Here is a 24,223-nt window from a genome sequence, read left to right on the forward strand (position 1 = left end):
TGTTAAATTATAGAATTTTTGTATCAGTTACTTCACTATTATCCTATCTCTGTTTTAAGCCTCAATAAATTACGAATATTACATTAGAAAGACAAGGTGTGTGAGGTAATATCTTTTATTGGACTAACTTCCATTGGTGAGAGACGCAAGTTTTTGAGCTTACACAGAGCTCTTCTTCAGATCTGGGAAACATACTTGGACCTGAAGAAGAGCTCTGTGTAAGCTCAAAAACTTGTCTCTGTCACCAGCAGAACTTGGTCTAATAAAAGATATTACCTCATCCGCCTTGTTTCTCTAGCATCCTGGGACTGACATGGCTTACAGTAACACTGCAAACAAATATTATATTGTCCGTGAATGTTTTTAAACACTGTAAAACATGCAATAATGTAAAACACATAGTTTATGAATTTTTGGTTACATTCAATTATCCGTTTGGAAGAATTTAGTCTGTATAGAATGCATAAATGTTATTTCATAGAATATTGTGCTTGGCTTGAGGAGCCTTTTTTCTTATTAAGCTGTTTTGTTTTTTTTGTTTTTTAATTTTTATTTAATATTCAGGTCCTAGACTTGTTGAAGTACCTAGTGATAGATAACAAGGATAATGAAAACTTGTACCAAACAATCAAACATTTAGATCCTTTTCCTGAGCATCCTGCTTTTAAAGATTTGCGTGCTACTCAGCAGAAAATCAAATACAGTAAAGGAGCATTTTCACTTTTGGAGGTAATAAATTATTTCATTTGGGCTACATGACACAGTCATGGGAATGGGTCCCTTTCAACTGAGGCAAATATACTGACTTTATGATAGGGAATAGAAAGATTATTTCCCCTTAAATTATACATGTTGATTTTTTTTAATCTATCCCTAGTTTTAGGAGCTAATCAATTTGTTTGTCTTTCAATTCTTGTGTACATTTCATATCTGTTAGTGTTCACATTGCTGTGAAATACCTTTGAGAACCATTTCTCCACTTAAAACATAGTATATGTAGTGTATACTTATTACAAAAATGTTGTTTTACAGGAAATTAACCACTTCTTATCAGTAAGTTTCTGTGACTCTCTGCCATTTGCAAGACTTGAAGGATTAAATGATTTATGCAAACAACTGGAACAACATAAAGATCAGATGAAGGATCTCATGAAAAACTTCCAGGGTACAAACTTCTGATACCATGCTTCATTTCTTCCTCTACATGCTGTATTCTTTTGATTAGTAAAATAACACTGGTGTAATTTCACACATACACCAGACTGATATGTATTATATAAATTATGATGCAAACTGTGAAATTTCTCGTAGTATTATACAATACATAATGCCATATGAGTGATATAACTACACCTGCTTTTTTGTAGGTATATTTGTATATATGAGCAGAATAAATTCACTATCATCTCACCAGGCTCCTTGTCCCAATCTTCTCCTTTTCCTTGACTCAGTCCAGCTGTTTTTCCCTCTACATTAAAACCTTCTTCTTCCACACTCTCTGGACGCCAGAAGCGGGGAGCCAAAGAGCCCAGCAAAGACAGGCTCAGTTCTGGTGCCCACCTTGGCCCAGAGCAGCAATTCACTGCTGGAGTGTGCTCAGTCACTCTGGGGGTATGGGACATGCGCAATCTGATCACACATAAGAACTGTGAACAGCTCAAGCATGCTCTTTGAAGATGGAATCTTTACAGATTTTAGCTGCTAAAATAGAAATCTCCATTGAGCATGTGTGAACCTGCAGTTGTTCAAAGGCTTATAACTTGGCCAAATTTGAGTGAATTTTCACAGAGATAGCAAAAGACACACCACTGAGACAGAGGTCACCCCCTTGCCAAAGTTCCTGGCTCCAAAGTATGTGGGATGCTAGAGCTGTTCATAAAAAGGTTGCCAGATTTTTTTTTTACATGGACTAGACATTAACATTTCCCCTAGCCTTATTCTTGGAAATGACTGAACTATTATGGGTGAAATTTTCCCAAAAAAACTCCCAAAACATTCAGCCTGAGGCAGACACCTGACATGGAAAATTACAGCCCAAACAGCTACATTTGGCAAAGTTATGAGTGATTGAAAATAGGATCTTATAGTGGGAAATGTCAGACAGCCTTTATAATAGGCAGTGCTAACAGTTCTGCCTATAATAGTTTTAATATTTCATAGTACCTCTTATAAATTGTATCAAACTTCCAAGAGACTGTTTGTGGGCTGTATAAGATTTCCTGTGGACACTGTCAACTTTGGTGTGGTTAATACAGATTTCACAAGGTCTGCAAAACAGAGTTTAAAATATATGGATTCATTTATAAAAATATTGGAATTCCTTAAGATTAAACAAGACCTAACACTTAGTTTTCAGAGGTCATCATGAGTGTGTCATTGAAGTGTGAAATCTTAGAGCTCAAGCCGTTCCTGAATTATGAGTTGACCAAAAAATGTTAAAACACGTTTTTAAAGTCCTTTAAGGTAACCATGGCTTGTCCAATTAGCCTCCAGTTTGTTTTGTTTGTTTGTTTTAAATCCTCTAGCCTAAAATGAGGACTATGAAATTGCAGGCTGATAGCAGATTTTTTTGTGCAAGTTACAGGAGATCAAGGATAAACTGGAAACTGACTTACTACCTTAATTATTGTCACTGGGGTTATTATTGAAGGTTTTTAAGAACAGGTTAGACAAACATCTGTCAGGGATGGTCTAGGTTCACTTGATCCTACCTCAGCATGGGGGAATGGCTGACTTCTCAAGGCCCTTCCAGCCCTACATTTCTGTAGTGATGATTATTTATTATGAATCTGTATCAGAGAGGTAGCCGTGTTAGTCTGGTTCTGTAAAAGCAGCAAAGAATCCTGCTGGATGCCGAAGTGGACATTCACCCACAAAAGCTCATGCTGCAAAACGTCTGTTAGTCTATAAGATGCCACAGGATTCTTTGCTGCTATTATGAATCTGTTTGTGTTACAGAAGCACATTGAGGCTTCAGCTGAGTGGAAGGCCCTGTTGTGTTAAGCACTTTGCAGTTCCATAATAGAATTTACTGCATACCCACAACTAGCTATAACAACTTAATAAAATCACTACTGCAATGTAAAAACACTACTATTAAGTTTGAAATATGAATCAACCAACTGGCCTTTTATGAACAGAAATGTGGACTGGACATTTTGGTAGTTTGTCCATAGCTACGTTGAATTTTAAAAACTGAATTGTGATCTATAACAATTTTAAATTAATGCTTTTTTTAAAAAGGAAACAGCTGAATGTGTCTTTGTACCATGGATTCAGTTTTTTATTAAAAATAAAAAAGATTCATGAAGTAAAATAATTAAAAATTCCTCTCCCTTATCTATACCACTTTCTCCCTGATTGATGTTTCAGCCATCCCCTTCCTCCTCCCTACCTTCCTCCTTTAGTTCTTTGTGCCATTATCATGTTTTAAATCTCTCCAAAAGTAACAAAAAAGGGTACTGGAAATGCAAAGAGGTGAGGGAAGGAAAGCAGCTTAAATTGCTGTAGGTTTTCAATATTTATGACCATATTTCTGTATCTGGCCCTGAATTCCCATGTTTTCCATGGTTGGATAAATTCCTCTTTTTCCTCCCTGTTTGAGTCAAGACATTGTTTAAAAAACATGAAAAGTTTCAGACAAATCTAATAGAGAAAGGGCTGACTGTAGAGGAAGGTAATAAGTACCAGAAGATCCCAGACATTGACTATATTTTCTTGCAGTAAAATATGATGAGTCAGTTTTTATGACCTCATGCTATGCTGCAAATACCAATTTGGTTATCTCATGATAATGTTTAATATATGCAGCTATCAAAGGTAAAATTGGAAGTCTGTTTGCATTTCCATTATAAAATCCTGGAACTAATATATATATATATAAATTTTAGTTCTGGGGAATCCTATGACTAAATAAGTAATATACAAAAGTTGGTTCAAGAAGTGATGATTTTTAAAAGCATGGAAACATTTCTGTTTGTGTTACGTTTTATAAAAGCTTTTATGTACCAAATTTGACCCGATAATTATCCCCTTTAATGTTCAGAATGCATTTTGAGATCTTAGTTGAAATAGAATTACAAGTAGTATAATTTGTGTGTTATAAATAGACATGGAATAGATATTAATGCTTTCCTTTTTTCTTCTAAATGGTAGAAAAACCCCAGGACTATGTCATAGTAAAGTTGGTGGTGAGCTTGCTACAACTGGCCAAAACAGCAGTTAATCATACAGGTGAAAAGGCAGTTTTAGGTAAGTAATTTTGCTCATGAATGTGTATATCTTCTACACTAGCACTAGTATCTCTAAATGACAATTATTTTAATCTTTGGCAATTGCAAAATGTTTCCTATGATGCTGAAATTAGTGCTGTTCACTTAAACATCTAGTATATAGTGGTAAACCAGGCATTTAGATCTTCCTCATCTGAAAAACTAAAAACCTGGTATTCAGAGCTGATGAGCACCCACAATTGCAATAGCTATTATGGGAGCTGGCATTGCTCAGCACTTCTGAAAACAAAACTATACATTTGTCATTCCTGCAATATATTTCTATTAAGAATTTGCTAAATTTGCATCAGAGCCCAACCCTTATGTCTGCAGAATGTCTCTTCTCATCTTGGTGATGGCAAAAGAAATGTTATACAATATATTTTAGAAGATCTAGAATTTTCATAGCTACAGCTGAATGTGGACATGTCAAAACTTGAAAGCCAAAATCTGTTCTCACAAATATGGATTATATGAATGCAGCAAGGAAATAGACATATGTCTGTCTATCTCCTTCTGTTTGCAACAGTGCATGTCCTGGAGCTGTGAAATTGACAAGAAAGCCAAGCAGCCACCCATGGTGGGTCGGGGGCTCCAGCTAAATCCCAGCTGCCCCTGGGTTCCTGGCTCCCAGCCATGCCGCTGCCCAGTTTCCCCGCTCTGAGACAGGCTGTGCATACGCAGCTCCCCACTCGTTTCCTGATTGCCCTCTGCCTCCCAGCTGGGCTGCTGCCTGGGTTCCCCGTGGGAAGCCCAGGTCCACTGAGGCTCCCTGCCAGGAGTCTGGGCATTGCACCAAGGCTTGGCAGCTCCAAGGTTTTGTGGGCTCAACTAACATAGAAACTTACAGAGAAATTTAAATTTGTAGTATAGGCATGCCCTGAGTTTCTACTAACATGAGATGTTGAAAGGCCAACACAACTCACATAAAACTGTATGTAATATGTATGCATATACACATACACGTATACACAGCTAAAAAAAAATAAAGCTCTTTCCTCTACTATTTGGAGACTATAAAAGTAATATTTGTATTTGCAGAGGCTGTTGGAAGTTGTTTGGGAGAACTGGGTCCTATAGATTTCTCCACCATAACTCTGCAACATAGTAAAAATGCAGTCTATTCTAAGGCAGTTGACTTATTTGAAGATAGAGAACTTCAGTGGGTCTTCATAATGCTGACTCTAATAAATAATGCTTTAATAGATGATTGGTAAGTGTACATTTGATTTGGTGCTTAAATGAACACCAGTGGGAAAAAAAGTAGCTATTGTTGTAAAAAGGTTTTCTAGTTAATATTTGAGTTTTTCTGCCTTCAGTCTCATAATTTTATTTAATACCTGCACACAAGCAACAATCTGTTAACTCTCTACTAATGATCCACTTTGAGGTTCAGATTACTCATATTCCAATCAATCTGTGGTGTTCTAGAATGCCTCTAGTCAGGGGCTGGATGTGGATTCTAGCTAAATGAGCTTGTTGCCCAATGCCAGTTGGGGCCTTTTTGTGTTAGAGTAAATATTTGCAGTCTCTTTTGTAACACACATCCTTAATTCACATCCTATGGCTCATCAGTGTCAGATGCCTTTAGAATTATCTTTGATATATATATACTTTTTTAACATAGACTTCATAAGGTTATGTTAAATTATTAAAGAATCTGTTACTCAGATATGTTTACCTTTCAGTATTGGTGTTCGATCTGCTGCTGCTGCCTGTTTGAAAAACATTTTAGCCACCAAGGCTGGTAATGAATTTTGGGAGATTTACAAAAACAAAGCTGATCCCATGTTAATATATCTCCATCCTTTCAGAGTGTCTCGAAAGAAGGTATTTCTTTTATTTATTTTTGTGCAGTTCAGGGTAATGAGAACAGAAAATATAAAAACAAATATAGATCTGTAAAAATTTCTGAAGACCAGTGTTACAGAATCTAGAGATGGAAAAGATCCTTAAGATAGTCCCGCTCTTCCTGCCAGTACATTATTAGTTCCTTTTGTACATCTTTCCTACCTCTTGTACTTTCTCGGGGGACTGATTTTTGCAAATGCTTATTTTTCTACCTTATGTTTACTACAGTGAGTCATCCCATTAACTAAAAGACCTGATACTAAGTGAAATGTTTACAAGATCAAGTTTAGTTCCAAATAGAGCATGCAGTGGGGCTCCCATTACCTTTTTTTGTGAAAGTACTCCACAGCCTTGTTATCAGGAAGTTCTGTATGTATGCATTATGATAATAGTCCTTATTTACTTGATCACATACTATTTTTTCCACAAGACTGCTGCCTAATTCAGTGCACGTGATGAAGTACAAAGGGGCAGAAATAAGGTTGCATGAACAACTGTAAATCAAGCATTTCCTAGTGTTCAAGCACTTGACTTTGCAACCTAAAATATTATGTGTAGTGAGGCCTTGATCTTGCTGGAGAAACTTTACCATTACTATTTCCAGATTTCTTTGGTTTTAATTATAACCATGCATTAATATAGCACATTACATTTATTTTATAATATAAACTAAGCCTGATTAAATGTTTTCATCCAGACAGACTCTGCATTGTGTGTGTTTAATTTTGTTGTTCATCTAAATTTTTGGACCAAATTGTGTGTATGCTGGTTATTTTTTAGAAGAAGAACACATCCTTGCATTTTTTTATTTAATTTTTGTTTCTGTCTAGTTTTTAGAAGTACCAAGTAATGGAAGAGAGAGTCCTTCAGAAAACCTGGATGATGCAAGTGTGTGGATTCCTCAGAGTGTAAGTCATGATACCTGGATCAAGAACCTGACTTGTTCATTACTGGACAGTGGAGGTGTGAGAAATGAAGTTCTTCAGTTACTGAAACCAATGTGTGAGGTGAGCTCAGTTTATATATAGCTTCCGTGCACAGCTGCCACAGATAATTGTGGCAAACTTAGTCATAACTCCTATTAATATCAGATAATTTCTGTTATAAAATCACCATTTTTTCAAATAGAAAAAAATATTCAAAGCACTCTTTTAGTAGGCATTCAGATACTATATTAATATGCATGAGTTGATAATGCTCATTTTATTTGTTGTACAGTAAAAGAGTCATATTGGCCAGTGGACCTTGACTATAGTTAGTAGCTGAGAAATGTGTTTTCCAGCAGCTGACTGTGTGCTTGTGGGTTCCAGGTGAAAACAGACTTTTGTCAGACTTTGCTCCCGTACCTGATTCATGATATCCTGCTTCATGATTCAAATGAATCTTGGCGAAATCTTCTGTCCATGTATATACAGAGGTTTTTCACAGCTTGTTGCAGATACTCCTCATCATCCAGCAGATCAACTACACCTGCAAATTCCAATTCAGGTAATGACATGAAAATGGCATGGAAAAGAGTGATGATTTCCTCCTCTTTTTCTAAGGGTGCGTCTGCACTGCATGTCTTACGGCAGACGTATAGTGTACATACCTGAGTAGCACCCCTAGCACTGGTATAAATACCAGTGCAGACAGTGAGGCGGTGCATAGGCATGTGGAGTAAATACATGCCTGATAGGTGTGGGTATGTACTCGAGTGTGTATGCTACATGGCTCTCTACTCGCCCAAGCCATGCCTCCCTGTCGGCACAGCTGTTTTTACCTGTGTAGTGTCCTGCTGCATCAGCCCTTCCCTGCCACAGTGAAAGACTCCAGGAGTAGGAAAAGATTCTGCCAGCTCCCAGCTGCTACAGCCCTTCCACACCACAAGAAAAGACTCCAGCAATGGGGAAAGGCTCTCGCAGAGGGAAAAATTCTGGCAGCTCCTCACTGCTGAAGCCTTTCCTCGCCACAGGGAAAGATTCTAGAAGCTCCCTGCTTCCGGAGTCTTTCCTCACTGCAGTGAAAGGCTCTAGCAACAAGGCATCTGAAGCCTTTCCGTGCTGCCTGCCTTCCGCAGAGCCTTTCACTGAGGTGTAGCTACACGCACACTGTGGACACGGTGTGCTTTTCACTGCAGCATGTAACTACATGAACACTACATGCCTTCGCCGGTGGTGTGTAGTGTAGATGTAGCCTATGTTTCTAACACTAGATATATAACATACACCAGTTTTAGCCAGTCAGCATTTAGAAAATCTTGTCTGTGCAATTATTCACTCTTTAATCATTCACCTTAATGTAAACAACACCTTTTTTTTTTTACCATCAGACATTTTATGATGTGTATTCACACTTCTCTCTCTTTTCATATAAATTGTAGAACCAGAAACCTTTATTCGTGGAGGTTTAGATAAAGTATCTCGGCGAACAATGCTTGATGTTGTTGATTACTTGAGAAGTCAAAAGAGGTGAGTTTTATCTTTTTTTAAAATTAGCTTTGATTTTAGATTTACTTTTTTTCTCTATACTAAAACTTGGTGATGCCTTGGAGAGGGTTACAATGTACATGAACACCACTTAAATAATTGTAATAAGAAAACAAACCATTCAAAGTAATAGATACACATTGTGTATTTATATGATAAAGTAATATATGTCACATTAGTGACATTTTATTGCATATATACCTGGAAATTGCACTCTGATTACCCTTGAAAATAGGGGTCCTCAGAAGGGTTGTTGTAGATTAAACTGAATGCAGTTTCTAAAAACCTTTTATCTGGAAATATCTTAGGGTACGTCTACACTACGGGACTATTCCGAATTTGCATAAACCGGTTTTGTAAAACAGATTTTATAAAATCGAGTGCGCGCGGCCACACTAAACACATTAAATCGGTGGTGTGCGTCCATGGTCCGAGGCTAGCGTCGATTTCTGGAGCGTTGCACTGTGGGTAGCTATTCCCTAGCTATCCCATAGTTCCCGCAGCCTCCCCCGCCCCTTGGAACTTCCGGGTTGAGATCCCAGTGCCTGATGGGGCAAAAATCATTGTCGCGGGTGGTTCTGGGTAAATGTCGTCAGTCACTCCTTCGTCTGGGAAAGCAATGGCTGACAAGCATTTCGTGCCTTTTTTCCCTGGATTGCCCTGGCAGATGCCATAGCATGGCAATCATGGAGCTTGTTTTGCCGTTTGTGACTCTCACCGTATGTGTACTAGATGCCGCTCACAGAGGCGATTCAGCAGCGCTACACAGAAGCATGCTTTTGCTTTTGCATGACAGCAGAGATGGTTACTAGCCATATTGCACCATCCAAACCCTTCCATAAATTGGAACTGAGGATGATCATGGCTACCAGTCCTTTTGTACCATTTGCTGCTAGTGCCCCTGGTCAATCAGCCAGGGGCGCAAAAGCCAAGAGTGGTTACTAGCCATATTGTACCTTCCATCGTTTTGTACCCTTGGCTGCTGTCATAAGTGCCCCTGGCCGATCAGCCAGGGGCGCAAAAGCAAAAATTGGGAATGACTCCCTGAGTCAATCCCTCCTTTTTGGTATCTAAAAATAGAATCTGTGCTGCCTAATATAGGCAAGTGTGCTAGAGAACCACCTGCTCTGTGTCAGAGCCCGCAGAAATTATCTGTATGCTATTCACAGGGGGTGCTCCTGTAACAACCCCACCTGTTGATTCCGTTCTTCCCCCAGCCTTTCTTGGCTACCGTAGCATTGTCCCAACACTTGTGTGATGAATTAATAAAGAATGCAGGAATAAGACACACTGACTTGTTAGTGAGAAATGAGTGGAAGGCAGCCTCCAGCTGCTATGATAGTCCAGACAGGACATTAAGCAGTGTGTAGGAGAGAAGCCCAGCATCCCACTGCTAGTCCAGGGGCAACTGAATCTTTTCTTTACACATGAAGGGTGGGGGCTGATGGAGCTCAGCCCCCTGTTGCTATGATGAGGATGGTTACCAGCCATATTGCACCATCCATCCACCAGAAAAAATTAGGGCCAATAGGCTGATGACGAGGACGGTTACCAGTCCTTTTGTCCCATCAGCTGAAGCTGATCATGAGGATAGATTTCCATCATTTTGCACGATCAGCTTATGCTGATGATGAGGATGGATTTCCATCTTTTTGTACCATCAGCCACCCATGACGGGAGGGGGAGCAAGGATGTTGGTGTTGAGTGCTGCACTATCGCGTCTATCTGCAGCATTCAGTAAAGATAGGGTGACATGTAAAAGAGTCAGAGGATTGTTTTACCTTTCGCTTCTGGGGTGGGTGGGGGTGGGTGAGTAGATTGCCAAGCTATGCCCTGACCCGCGGGCACTGTGTTTGACCCTAGAAGCATTTGGAGCTCAGCCAAGAATGCAAATAATTTTAGGAGGCTGCAGGAACTGTGGGATAGCTTCAGTCCTCCAGTCCATGCGCATCCATTTGATTCTTTGGCTTTCCGTTACGCTTGTCACGCTGCAGTGCGCTGAGTCCCTGCTATGGCGTCTGTCTGGAGATTTTTAAAAAAGGATTCTAACGGAGCGCTGATAGAACGGATAGAACGGATTTGCCTGCCCTTACAGCGATCACATCCGCATGGTCCATGCGGGACCTCTTTTTTTATTTTGATTTCGGACTGCATCGCCATCCGTGCTGATCAGAGCTCCACGCTGGGCAAACAGGAAATATTCAAAAGTTCGCGGGGCTTTTCCTGTTTACCTGACCACTGCATCCGAGTTCAGATTGCGGTCCAGAGCGGTCACTGGTGCACTGTGGGATAGCTCCCGGAGGCCAATACCGTCGATCAGCGTCCACACTAACCCTAATCCGATATGTTAATACCGATACTAGCGTTACTCCTCTCGTTAGGGAGGAGTACAGAAACCGGTTTAAAGAGCCATTAAAATCGATATAAGGTGCCTGCTAGTGTGGACGGTTTCGGCGTTAAATCGGTTTTACGCTCCTAAAACCGATTTAAACGCCTAGTGTAGACCAGGCCTTACAAAGTATAGGTATGTTTCTTTCTTTTTAGAGATAAAACAGTACCTGTTGGCATAGGCTTTACTGTTACAGTGTATTTCTTTTGTTTAGCTTTAAGTTACAGGGCAGGCCTCATATTATTACATTAGTATTAATGCTGTATTTAACTAGATCTCTTTCAGGTACAGTTTTTGATGACAGTTTCTGGCTGGATTTGAATTACCTTGAGGTTGCTATGGTAGCACAATCTTGTGCTGCTCACTTCACAGCTTTGCTCTACACAGAAATCTACGCAGACAAGATAAACTTAGACAAACAACAAAAAAGGTACTATACTTGAGGAATTACAGATTCTTCACATTTCAGTCAAAACAAGCCATGTTGTGGGTACAGTGGTGTTTTGTTGGAAAAGGAAAAGTGAATTATATATCAGGAAGACAAATCTTCCTTTTTTAAGCTCAGAAAAATGTAATGGCCCTGAAAGTACTTGCACGAGAACACCAAAGTGTCTCCAGCCCTGACAGAATGGTAGCTATCAGATGTTAAAATCATATAATTCTGATTACCTACCAGAACACTTATCACTTCAGTTCCAGCATGATTTTAGTGGCTGATATCTTGCAAACAGCTTGAGCTAAAAACTAATACATTCTATCATCCAAAAGTCTTAAATCTCACCTTCCAAATAGGATAGTGTATTAAATTTTAGCTCTAGCAGTTCAGGACAAATTACCTGCTTATATTATATCAGAAATGGAGGAGTGGGGTGGGAAATTTAAACAGAATGGTACCCAGAATTACATGGTTTTAATGTTCAGCATCTCATAATATACTGAGTGTGGACATGAATGATATATACAATGAGCATATAGCTTTCCTATGTAATACATTATTATTATTTTTTACACTGATACAATACTGAATGTAGTGAATTGTTTATTTTGGCTCAGAATAACTTCACAGAATTAAAGCAGTGAGCAAACCGCGGCCACAGGGTGCTGCGGGCGGCCATGCCTGCAGATGGTCAATGTAAATACTGTCTCGCAGCTCACCAATGGATTACCCTGATGGGCCGTGTGCGGCCCATGGGCCATAGGTTGCCCACCACTGGTATACATCATTTCAGGTAGGGTGGAGATGTAACAACCGGCCATACTGACTAACTGAGCAACTCCTTGGAAGTTGTTATTCATCAGCATAAGTTAGAGCAACCACAAGACTTACTCTAACTTCCATTGGGGGCTGGTTTGGCATCTAGTGGCATTCACTATTAAAAGCAGAAAGGTTGTAGGAAACTGCCCACCTCCAAGGTATGCCAAGTTCTTCTCTGAAACACCAGGGATCTGGCCTTTTTAGGAATTATTTTAGCATCTCTGTGGCCTGTACTTATTTTCAATTAATTCAACATGTTTGTCCCCTTCTTATAGATCTGCTTTCAAAGCATCTAAAAATCTAACATTTGAAGAAGAAAGCCAAAGTCCAACTATTAGCAGTTTGAATGAGAAAAGTAAAGAAGAAACTGGAATAAGCTTACAGGTGTGGAATAGTGCCTTCCTCATATGAAGTATTATCTAATCTTAAAGTAAACCTACCTAATGAAATGAAATAATTAACATACGTATTTCCAATGTAAGCAGTATTTCTTGTTTGAGTTTTGAACCCAGCTGGTCAAAACTCAGAGAAAAATTTTCTTAAATGTTCCCTTCTGCTCCCCCATCCCGCTTTCAAAACTTTTTTGAGTAACTATTTTTTACCAGCTCTAGTTCAAAATAAAACGTTCAATTGCCTTTATTGATGAGCTGAATAGGATATTTGGAAACACATCAGGCCTTGCTCACACTAACTCATCTGAAATAGCAGTAGCAGGAAGTTGTATAAAAACACGGAGAAACAATTTTTGCTCATAAAAGAACTGATCCATATGGTCACTGTTGACTGAGCTTTTGTTCCAGAGAGATTTTGCATATATCAATAAAATATAGCAAGTGGATGTTCATAGTGAGTTTGAATGACCAAGAATGGTGCTCTCCGATCAAAACAGCATGACTGTGGTGTCACACAATAGTATACTCTGCATTTGTGTCATGTTGCACAAATCTATTTACTACTTATTCTGAGTCAGTAATCGCTCTCAACTAATATTTCATTCTTCATAAATCACATTCACCAACTTTCAGCTTGTCAGCTTGTACATCTTATGTCGATTAATTTTATGCTACTTTTTGCCTTTTAGCCAAATTTGCTAAATTCTGATGATGCCTTTTAAAATCTTAACATAAGCTTTTAGAGAGTCTCTGGTCTAGGAAGTCTGACAATATTGCACTAAAATGTAATCTCAGTATTTCTGCTTTTGATCTCAGTGGATGTATATGTCAAGCATTGTTAACCATCTCGGACGTGATTTTCTAATGCATATATATAGATATTTATGTATACTATAATTGAATATGTTCCAAAGTAATTTATGAAATGTTTTGTTTTGTGATGATATGTCGTAGGACCTTCTCATGGAAATATACAGAAGTATAGGAGAGCCTGATAGTCTCTATGGCTGTGGTGGAGGAAGAATGTTACAGCCATTAGCTAGGTACAATTTATTCATTTTTTATAAAAACATAGTTTTATTAATGAAGCATTTGAAATCTCAGAACTACTCTTTACGTGTAACAGGATAAGAACATATGAGCACGAGGCCATATGGGGAAAGGCCCTTGTAACATATGACCTTGAAGCAAGCCTCCCTCCAGCTACTCGCCAGGCAGGAATAATAGAGGTAATTCACTCCTTTAATAGGAAATAAATACAGGAATCATGCCCTCTAGTGATCAGAAGTATTCTTGTTTCAGTAAACCTGAAATTGATTTTGTTCTGGTATTCTATTAATATAATTGTCTGGGCTTTAGTCTTTGATGTATTTTCATATAGGAGCACTTTAACTATGACCACGCTGCATATTATTAGTATGAGATGCTATATTGTATTTTCATCTTGGAAGCCTGCAACCATATCACCTTGTGCTATGACACACGTCATATATTTCAAACTAAGAATTAAGTCATTACTCAAAATCAAGATCTTCTAAAAACACAGGTGCTGCAGGAAGTAATGGTACTGTTAGTGCTCTGCCATCTGAATCACTATAGAGCAGTGGCTTCTAACCTTTTTTCATTTGCGGACCCCTAAAAAATTTCAAACGGAGGTACAGACCTCTTTGGAAATCTTAAGCATAGTCTGCGGACCACAGGTTGGAAACCAATGTTCTGTGGCAACGACAACCTTTTGTGGACCCCTTAGACATAGTCTGTGGACCACAGGTTGAAAACCACTGCTATGGAAGTAATCCTCCAGTACACTGTCCTGCTGGATGGTACCATTTTTCAGATAAAAAGTAAAATTGAGGTCTTGTCTACATACGGTCATTAAATACACTGTGGCACATGGGATGTTCACCCCAAATATTTGGCTAAATTCTAACTAATTTCTGCCTATCTAAATTTCCTCCTGCAGTTTCAGTTTAATCTGAGATTCTTCCTTTATTGCTCCAAAACCATTTGCTACTGCTGTGCACTATTGAACATCTGTCATATTCCTCTTCAGGAGTAGCTGCATTTCATTACTTGGTTAAATGATCCAAATATATAGAAAGATCCTTTACCAATTCCACAGGCGTACTGAGGCTTAATTAGGGAAAAATCTTGGCAATCCTTCATGCCACCAGTGCAGAAGACCCTTTAGTCAGTGATCTGCTGTGGTGCCACTGCCCAAGAGTCAGGGAATGAAAAAATTGCACAGGCAGTTCATTTCTCATGTGTCAAGAAGATTTGTTCTGTGGAGGATGTTTTGGGGCGTGGCTTAGGCTGGAGCCTTTTTATTTGTGAATGCTTTACACTTACAGAGTTCTTAGGTTAGAAATAATGGTAGTTCCACACCTGGAAATCTTACTTTGATAACAAAAGGGTAAGCAAATCCATTCGAAAAGCAGCCCAGACTAGTGATATGTTGCCTTTTTTCTTTTTTTTTAAATCTTACTGATTGTAGGCTTTGCAGAATTTTGGGCTTTGCCATACTCTTTCCACCTATTTAAAAGGCTTGGAATATGAAAACACAGAATGGTGTGCTGAACTAAAGGAGATTCGTTACCAGGCAGCTTGGAGGAACATGCAGTGGGACCACATCTCTTCTGCTAAGTAAGCCAACTTCTCTGTTTATCTTTTCCAGCTCTAGTCTGTTAAACCTTAATCTAACAATGCTATTTGTTTTTGAGAAAAAGGAAAACTTCAAAATATAACTGCTGTGGGGCAGAAATGATGCAGTACTGTTTATCTTTGTTATCTGCACAATTGAAATAAAAACAAAACGCAATCCCCTTTCATGTAAAAACCCTGTTTCTGTTGTGTGTGTATCAGTCTATTATAGCAAATGCTACTGTTATAGATGTATTTCCTCTTTTCATTTGCTGATAGTTTTCTTTAAAATCTCCTTTTCATTTTTAGTCTCAGCCACAAGATGACTCTTTTTTTTTTTAAAGTGTAAGGGAAATAAAAAGGTAATAGGAGATATACCAATCTCCTAGAAATGGAAGGGACCTTGAAAGGTCATCTAGTCCAGCCCCCTGCCTTCACTAGCAGGACCAATTTTTGCCCCAGATCCCTAAGTGGCCTCCTCAAGGATTGAACTCACAACCCTGGGTTTAGCAGGCCAATGCTCAAACCACTGAGCTATCCCTCCCCCCCTGCATCCATTTTTGATTTATAGGAGACTGAGCCTTAAGAGTGACTTCATCAATAGTTGAAGAAAAGAGTGTCCGACTTGGTTCTGTGGCTGCTCTCTTATAAGGAATAGTCAGTGCCTAAGGGTGACATGATATACTGGGCACGTAGTAGTGTATACCTTGTCTCTGATGAGGAGAACAAGGCTATATTCCCTTTAGGGGGAAAAGGGACTAGATCTCCTCCCATCTTGGTGAAGGCTTAAATTACATCACTGAGTCATTCAGTGACTCCTTCCACCGATATTTTGCAAGCAGGAGGAGGGGAACTTTCTCCCTAGCGTCTTCTGTGGAGATGGATTTGAAAGAGAGATGCTTCTGGCTGCAGTACTCTCTTCTGTGTGACAGACCCAAACCAGTGGGGTACAGGAGTCTGGTAGAGGGCAAATATACTGGTCACTGGATGAGTAGTTTTCTGTTCCCTGAGTGACCAGAGCAGGGACTGCACTAGAGTAATCAGGAACCTGCTAGAACCAATTAAGGCAGACAGGCTGATTAGATCACCTGCAGCCAATCAAGGCAGGCTAATCAGGGCACCTGGGTTTTAAAAAGGAGCTCACTCCAGTCAGGCAAGGGGGAGCCAGAGGCGCAAGGAGCTGAGAGTGAGAGGGTGTGCTGCTGGAGGACTAAGGAGTACAAGCGTTATCAGACACCAGGAGGAAGGTCCTGTGGTGAGGATAAAGAAGGTGTTTGGAGGAGGCCATGGGGAAGTAGCCCAGGGAGTTGTAGCTGTCATGCAGCTGTTACAGGAGGCACTATAGACAGCTGCAATCCACAGGGCCCTGGGCTGGAACCCAGAGTAGAGGGCAGGCCCGGGTTCCCCCCAAACCTCCCAACTCCTGATCAGACACAGGAGAAGTTGACCCAGACTGTGGGGCAGATCACTGAGGTGAACAAATCTGCCAATAAGCGCAGGACCCACCAAGGTAGAGGAGGAACTTTGTCACATCTGCTACATCAAAACAGTGCTCACTTAAAGCAACTTGTGGAGGCTGCTGCTCATCCCATGTTTCCTGTCTAATGGAAGTCCATGTGACACTCATTCTTCCAGCTGCCGCAGTCAGGATGCTCTCACTCATGTGAGGCTCCCCTTGGCCCTGGAATAGGGAAGGTAGCAGAGGTGAGGTATTCTAAAATGCTGCGGTAATGTGTGTGGTATAATAACCTAGATAAAAAGATTCTTCAGGTCCAGTATGGGAGGTAAAGAGAGTGATATTTGGGCTGGAAAGAAGGGGAATAGACAAAGATCAAGGAGAGGGGGAGTAAAGGGCAGAGAAAAAAGGTTGGAAATAAAATTTGTGGCCGAGAATTAAGGAAAAGGGAATCGTGTTGAAAAGGGACTGGCAGGAAAGTGAGAGTTTAGGACGTCTAGCCTTTTGTTCTCATTTCTTTGTCTCCCTTCTTTAAAATACCAATGAAATTAAATGCAAAAAACTATTGATGGTGGAGTTCCCTCTAATTTTTCTATCCTTGTGCGGAATTAATTTTATGCACCAATATCGAGGTAATGTGCGCCACCAGTAGAAACCAGAAACCTAGATAGTATTTTTTTTTAAAGTTACCATAGGGATAATTACTCTCGCCAGGACAGGTTAGGCATTTTAGAACTCACTACTCAAAGAATTACCGTAAGAGAGAAATAAAATTATGAAATGCATAGATCAGTCAAAAAACTAAAATAACAGCACTTCAAAAGAATAAAATTGCAGAGAATATATGTACATTGCAGGAAGTATAAGAAATAAAAAAATAATAAGAAAGTATGTGTTGGGAGGTGACTGTGAAAGACTGTGTGTATGCATGTGCACGTGTGTGACAGACGTGTGTGTGTTACAGACACTCTGTGTGTGACAGAGAGAGAGAGAGAGATGCACACTGTGTGTGTGTGTGAAATAGAGACGCACACTGTGTGCATGTGTGTGAGAGAGAGAGACATGTGCTGCCCCTATAAGTAGATTGGCATTCATCAGTCTGAAGCCTGCTTCTTTAGACACAGCATCAGCCACCAGAAAGCTCCATCCCTCTCCTGAGCCCTGTCATGTCCCCCCCCACACCTCTGTGGAGATGGAGTGCAGGGGGAGGGGGACACCCTGACATCAGCACCTCCCCTCGCACAGCTAGCAGGAGGCTCCCAGGAGCAGGTGGCCAGGGGCTCCAAGGCAGAGGGCAGGAGTAGTGGGGGGAGGAGCACCTGAAGTGCGCAGCACTTGATAGACTGGTGGGGGGCCGCGCAGCTTAGAAGGAACTTAGATGGAATCTTGTGTCAGTGTTGACATGCAAGGATTCAGCAAACACTATAGCCTGTGTGTGAGGTCAGGCCAATGCAAGAACCACAAGCCTGGTTACATGTGGGACAGCGAAGATTGTCCATGACTATTGGAGACTGTTGTATTATTGTTTTGTGGTGATCTCATTTTTCATATAAGTTGTTAATGCGCTTTGCTTCAAAGCAGTTAACAGCGACCTGAAAATTTGCTGCCACCTTGCTCTCTTAGGCCTTGTCTACACTACAAGACTATTTCGAATCAACTTAGTTCGAATTTGTGGATTCGACCTTATGAAGTCGAATTTGTGTATCCATACTAAATACACTAATTCGAATTTCGGAGTCCACATTCACGGGGCCAGCGTCGACTTTGGAAGCGGTGCACTGTGGGAAGCTATCCCACAGTTCCCGCACTCCCCGCTGCCCATTGGAATGCTGGGTAGAGCCCCCAATGCCTGCTGGGGGGAGAAATGTGTCGAGGGTGGTTTTGGGTAAGTGTCGTCATTGAACCGTCAATCACAACCTCCCTCCCTCCCTCCGTGAAAGCGCCTGCGGGCAATCTGTTCGTGCACTTTTCTGGTCAGTGACAGCGCGGACGCCACAGCACTGCAAGCATGGAGCCTGCTGCGATCATCGCCGTTTTCTCCTCCTCGCACTTTATCGTCCACGTCTTCCACAGTCAGCTGCTGAGAAATTGGGCTACTTTTAAATGGTGCTGCAAGCACTGGGGGACCATAGGGGACGTTTTACAAACATCAACGTCGGGTGGCCGGGCAAGGTTCATGATGCGTGTGTTTTCAGGAACTGTGGGCTGCTCAGACGCCTGCAGGAAGGCAGTTTCTTCCCGGACCACGAAATAACTGTTGTGGATGTGCAGATGCCTATAGTCATCCTCGGGGACCTAGCCTGCCCGCTAATGCACTTGCTCATGAAGCCCTATACAGGCACCTGGGACAGCGACAAGGAACTCTTCAAATACCAGTGAGCAGCGTGACCTGTGACTGTTCAGTTTCTTTACAGAGAAGCTGAACCTGCCCCTGTTTCTTTACCCGGTTACTGTTGACTCTCCTCTTCGGTTACATACCCCGTTCACCCCGTTACCCCCACTTCCAGCACACGTGTAAAAATAAAATACATGTCCCATTATTACTTAACAAAGGTTTCTTTATTCATGACTTTTCGTGAAAGGGTTGAAACTGGGACGCAGGCTGTGCTGGGTAGGGTGTGCGGTGATGTAAAGACCGCCTCTAAACTCAAGGAATGACAGGCTCCTGCTCCTAGAGCGGTCCGCAGTGCCGGAAGGCTTCTTTCAACGGAGCTTGCCATCCCTCTTTATGGAATTCTGTGTGCGGGCGGATATGTGACCTTGTGGTGGAGGAGGACGGATACAGATTCCTCAGCTGCGTGACTCAGCGGTCCAGGACAAGGACCGCTGTATAAGATCTGTAACCGCCTCCCCGCTGCAAAGTCACATCTCCCCGCCCACACAGATCCTGGAAACCACCTCCAAAAACCGACCAGATTGCCTACTGACTGCACCGTGTGTGTGACCCGCTGCTGATCCTGCCCCCGTGTCTGTACCCTGGGAAAGGTGACTGTCCTATGCAATTAACCACACCCTTCCCCACGCCCCCCATTCGAACACAGTCTTCTTTGAAAAAACATAACGGAAACAGTAATTAACAGCAAATCATTTTTATTAATTAAGTAGACAGTTAGGGGATGGGACTGGGATTGGGACTACTGTGAGTCTGGAAGTGAAGGACTTCGCAACTGTAGGGTATGAGAGCTTTTGGGTACTTGAGCACTGTGCTGTGGTGCAGTGACAGTATTCACGTCCCGGCCGCCTCCTCCTGATTATTTTCGGTGAGGGGGGTATGGGACTTTGTGGCGGGGGAGGGCGGTTGCAGATACACTGCAGGGGGGCTCTGTCCTCCTGCGGTCCTGCAGAACATCCACAAGGCGCCTGAGCGTGTCCGTTTGCTCCCTCACTAGTCCAAGCATTGTTTCAGTCGCCTGCTTGTCTTCCTCACGCCACCTCTCTTCCCGTTCGCTGTGTGAGCGCTGGCACAGAGAGACGGTCTCCCTCCACTGGCTCTGCTGGTCCGCCTCTGCTAGGTAGCAGCCCATACGTTCCTCAAACATCTTGTCCCTTGTCTTTTTCTTTCGCCGCCTAATCTTCGCCAGCCTCTGCGAGGGGGATGCTGTGGCAGGTCTGGAGACAGTGGAAGCTGTGAGATGGGAAACGGAGTGAATTCCTTGCAAAGATACATTTTGGCGAACAATTAACTGAGTCTAGGCTGTCTCTGTGAATTCTGGGTTGAGACCCCTGTGCCTGCTGGGGCAGAAATCATTTTCGCGGTGGATTCTGGGTAAATGTCGCCAGTCATTCCTTCCTCCGGGAAAGCAACGGCAGACAATCATTTCAAGCCCGTTTTCCCAGAATTGCCCTGGCATATGCCATAGCGTGGCAACCATGGACACTGTTTTGCCTTTTGTGTATGTCACCGTATGTGTACTAGATGCCGCTGACAGAGGCGGGCCAGCAGCGCTACACAGCAGCATGCTTTTGCTTTTGCATGACAGCAGAGATGGTTACCAGCCATATTGTACAATCAACTATACCATAAATTGGTAATAAGATGGTAATAAGATGGGCATGGTTACCTGTCCTTTTGCACTGCCCCATTTGGGGCTGTCATAAGTGCCCCTGGCCGAGCAGCCAGGGGCGCAAAAGCAAAAATTGGGAATGACTACCTGAGTCAATCCCTCCTTTTTGGTATCTAAAAATAGAATCAGTCCTGCCTAGATTATGGGCAAGTGTACTAGAGAACCACTGTATCATAGAACCAGAGAGCACAGCCGCTCTGTGTCTGATCCTGCATAAATTATGAGTTGTATGCTATTCACAGGGGGTGCTCCTGCAACAATACCACCTGTTCATTCCGTTCTTACCCCAGCCTTCCTGGGCTACCATACCATTGTCCCCCCACTTGTGTGATGAAGTAATAAAGAATGCAGGAATAAGACACAGTGACTTGTTTGTGAGAAATGACTGGAAGGAAGCCTCCAGCTGCAATGATAGTCCAGGCAGGACATTAAGGAGTGTGGATGAAGGAGCCCATCATCCCTCTGCTAGTCCAGGGGCAATTGAATCTTTTATTTACAATGAAGGGGTGGGGGCTGATGGAGCTCAGCCCCCTGTTGCAATGATGAGGACGGTTACCAGCCATATTGTACCATCAGCCATCAAAAATTAGGGACAGGCGCCCTTGATCGACCTTACTGATACTAGTCGGCATGGTTACCAGCCCTTTTGCACTGCCCCATATGCCAAGAGGCTGATGATGAGGATGGATTTCCATCTTATTGTACCATCAGCCATCCATAGCGTGGGGGGAGCAAGGATGTTGGTGTTGAGTGCTGCACCATCGCGTCTATCTGCAGCATTCAGTACAGATAGGGTGACATGTAAAAGACTCAACAGAGGATTGTTTTCACTTCTGGTGGTGGGTGGGGTGTGTGCGCAAATCGCCGAACTATGCCCTGACCCGCCGCAGACACTGTGTTTGACCCTAGAAGCATTTGGAGCTCATCCAAGAATGCAAATACTTTTCGGAGACAGCAGGAACTGTGGGATACCTTGCGTCCTCATTCCCCCCTTCCTCCATGAGCGTCCATTATATTCTTTGGCTTTCCGTTACGCTCGTCACGCAGCTGCGTGCTGAGTCTGTGCTATGCCGTCTGTCCGTAGATTTTTTAAAAATACTTTGGACCAGGCGTAACATTACAGTAATTACCCTAATTAGATGCAGGAGTCTCCGAGCGAGATCACCCTGAGGAGGGTCACTGAAGGAGATAGAGAGCACATGCTGCGTGAAAGCTAGCACGAACCAGGGCCCGATGCAGCCGTGCTCAGGGAGGCAGTGCTTCCTGAGTTCCTCATGAAAGCCTCGCGCGGAAAACTGTGCTACCACGGAGCACCCAATAAGGCAGCTCTCCCCAGGAACCTCCTGCGGAGGCTTTTTGATTAACGCAAGGAGAGCTTCGTGGAGATCTCCAAGGATGATTTCTGTTCTATCCCCATATCTAGAGAGCCCTCCTTTTCACACAGTTCAGATTCCTGTTATATTAAGAATAAAAGTTAACATGGTTACAGCACTTACCGACTGCTCCTTCCCCTGATTCAGGGTCCGGGTTAATGGCCGGGGAGGGTTGTTGGGGGATCTCCGTCATGGTGATGAATAGATCCTGGCTGTCGGGGAAACCAGCGTTGTAAGCGCTCTCGCCTGCCTCGTCCTCCACAAACCCTTCCTCATCTTCCCCGTCTGCGAACATCACCGAGGAACTGGCCGTCGACACTGTCCCATCGTCAGAGTCCACGGTCACTGGTGGGGCAGTGGTGGCAGGCTCCGTAGCGTCAGTTTGCCGCTTTGATTTTTTGTTAGCCTTGCCTGGGGTCCTTGGTTTTCACGCGGCGATGCGTTGCATGACGGCTGTATCCTCTGTCTGGATCATGGCTTTGGAGACCTTCTCGTAGGTCTTTGCATTCCGTTTGTTGGAGCGCAGCTCCGAAAGCACAGACTCCTCGCCCCACACACCGATCAGATCCAAGAGTTCCCGGTCAGTCTATGCCGGGTCCCTCTTTCTATTCAGAGATTACTCTCTAATTTCTGAATAGAAAGAGATTAGAGACTACTCCTCTGCTGGAGAGCTCTGCATTGCTGCCGGTGCTGCTGAGCTCGCCCTGATGTCCAACCACAAAATGAGATTCTAACTGTCCAGACAGGAAAAGGAATTCAAATTTTCCCGGGTCGTTTCCTGTGTGGCTGCTCAGAGCATCGAAGCTCGGACTGCTGTCCAGAGCGTCAACAGAGTGGTGCACTGTGGGATAGCTCCCGGAGCTACTAAGTTCGATTTGCATCCACACCTAGCCTAATTCGAGCTAGCCATGTCGAATTTAGCGTTACTCCACCTGTCGGGGTGGAGTACCAAATTCGAACTAAAGAGCCCTCTAGTTCGAATTAAATGGCTTCCTAGTGTGGACGGTTGAGCGGTTAGTTCGAATTAACGCTGCTAAATTCGAATTAAAGTCCTAGTGTAGACCAGGCCTTATAAGGCTGTTGCTTCCCAATTGCTGAGGTCAACTTGACATGCCTTCAGGTTTGACTTCAGTGTGTCTTTTGGACTGGCCACCATGAGAATGAGTGCCTTGCTTTAATTGACCATAAAATATAGTGTTGGGTATTCTTGAGTTGGCCATATGAATGAGATGACCAGCTGATCTTTAATAAGCACGATATAGATGCTGGACATCCAACAATGATTAAGAATTTTTATATTGGGAATCTTGTCCTACCATTTGACTCTGCGAACAGAATGAAGATGGCACATATGGAAATGATCAAGGTTCCTAATATGAAGGCGATATGGTGTCCATACCTCATAACCATATAAAAGCATTGTAAGCACAACTGTCCAATACACATGTAGCTTAGTGCTTATTTTGATGCCCTTATCATTTCCATAGGTGGTGAGACAGCATATCAAATGCAGAGTTTGCCTTGCCTGTTAGATAGGTAACCTCATCAGTTGTGGCATTGTGTGACAGCATACACCCTATGTAGCAAAACTTATCCACTGTCTGAAGAGGCGCATTGATGAACTTAATAATTGGGTATCCCCCGGCACATGTTGGATATGGTATTTCAGTTTTCTTTAGGTGGACTATGAAACCAAAATGATTGACTGCATATTTGAAGTGATCAAGTATAAATTGAATGTCATCAATCAAGTTAGCAACCAATAGTCATCAGCAAATAATAGCTCCTTAATGACTAAATCTGCCACTTTCATGTGAGCATGGCAGCGTTGCAGCTTGAAAACTTCCTATCAGTGGGGAACTGGATAAATTCTCATTTGTCTATGTCATGAAATGCATCCATAAGCATAGCCAAAAAAAGGATGGAAAAGAGTATGGGAACCACCTCACAACCTTCTTTGAAGCCATTGGAGACCAGAAAGGGGTCCGTGTCCTCATCTAGGTGTGTCATTGTCAGTGCATATGCACTGATGACAAAAGCATGACGACCTTTAGCAAGACTGAT

General features: G+C 42.3%; 1 protein-coding gene across 8 annotated transcripts in view; it reads left to right on the plus strand.

Moving 5' to 3' along the window:
* The window catches only part of ATM (ATM serine/threonine kinase), a 134,493-nt gene that overhangs the window by 59,985 nt on the left and 50,285 nt on the right, over nucleotides 1–24,223 (plus strand). For all 8 annotated transcript variants that reach the window (XM_039526715.1, XM_039526744.1, XM_039526708.1 and 5 more), the window contains exons 31-43: nucleotides 565–729; nucleotides 1,033–1,165; nucleotides 4,156–4,251; nucleotides 5,313–5,484; nucleotides 5,960–6,101; nucleotides 6,953–7,129; nucleotides 7,433–7,610; nucleotides 8,485–8,572; nucleotides 11,254–11,409; nucleotides 12,510–12,618; nucleotides 13,581–13,669; nucleotides 13,753–13,855; nucleotides 15,121–15,269. In XM_039526715.1, the coding sequence (XP_039382649.1) occupies nucleotides 565–729; nucleotides 1,033–1,165; nucleotides 4,156–4,251; nucleotides 5,313–5,484; nucleotides 5,960–6,101; nucleotides 6,953–7,129; nucleotides 7,433–7,610; nucleotides 8,485–8,572; nucleotides 11,254–11,409; nucleotides 12,510–12,618; nucleotides 13,581–13,669; nucleotides 13,753–13,855; nucleotides 15,121–15,269 (1,757 nt within the window). The remainder of the gene's footprint in view (nucleotides 1–564; nucleotides 730–1,032; nucleotides 1,166–4,155; nucleotides 4,252–5,312; nucleotides 5,485–5,959; nucleotides 6,102–6,952; nucleotides 7,130–7,432; nucleotides 7,611–8,484; nucleotides 8,573–11,253; nucleotides 11,410–12,509; nucleotides 12,619–13,580; nucleotides 13,670–13,752; nucleotides 13,856–15,120; nucleotides 15,270–24,223) is intronic.

This window comes from Mauremys reevesii, linkage group 1 (genome assembly GCF_016161935.1).
Source record: "Mauremys reevesii isolate NIE-2019 linkage group 1, ASM1616193v1, whole genome shotgun sequence".
In the NCBI taxonomy this organism is placed as follows: Eukaryota; Metazoa; Chordata; order Testudines; family Geoemydidae; genus Mauremys; species Mauremys reevesii.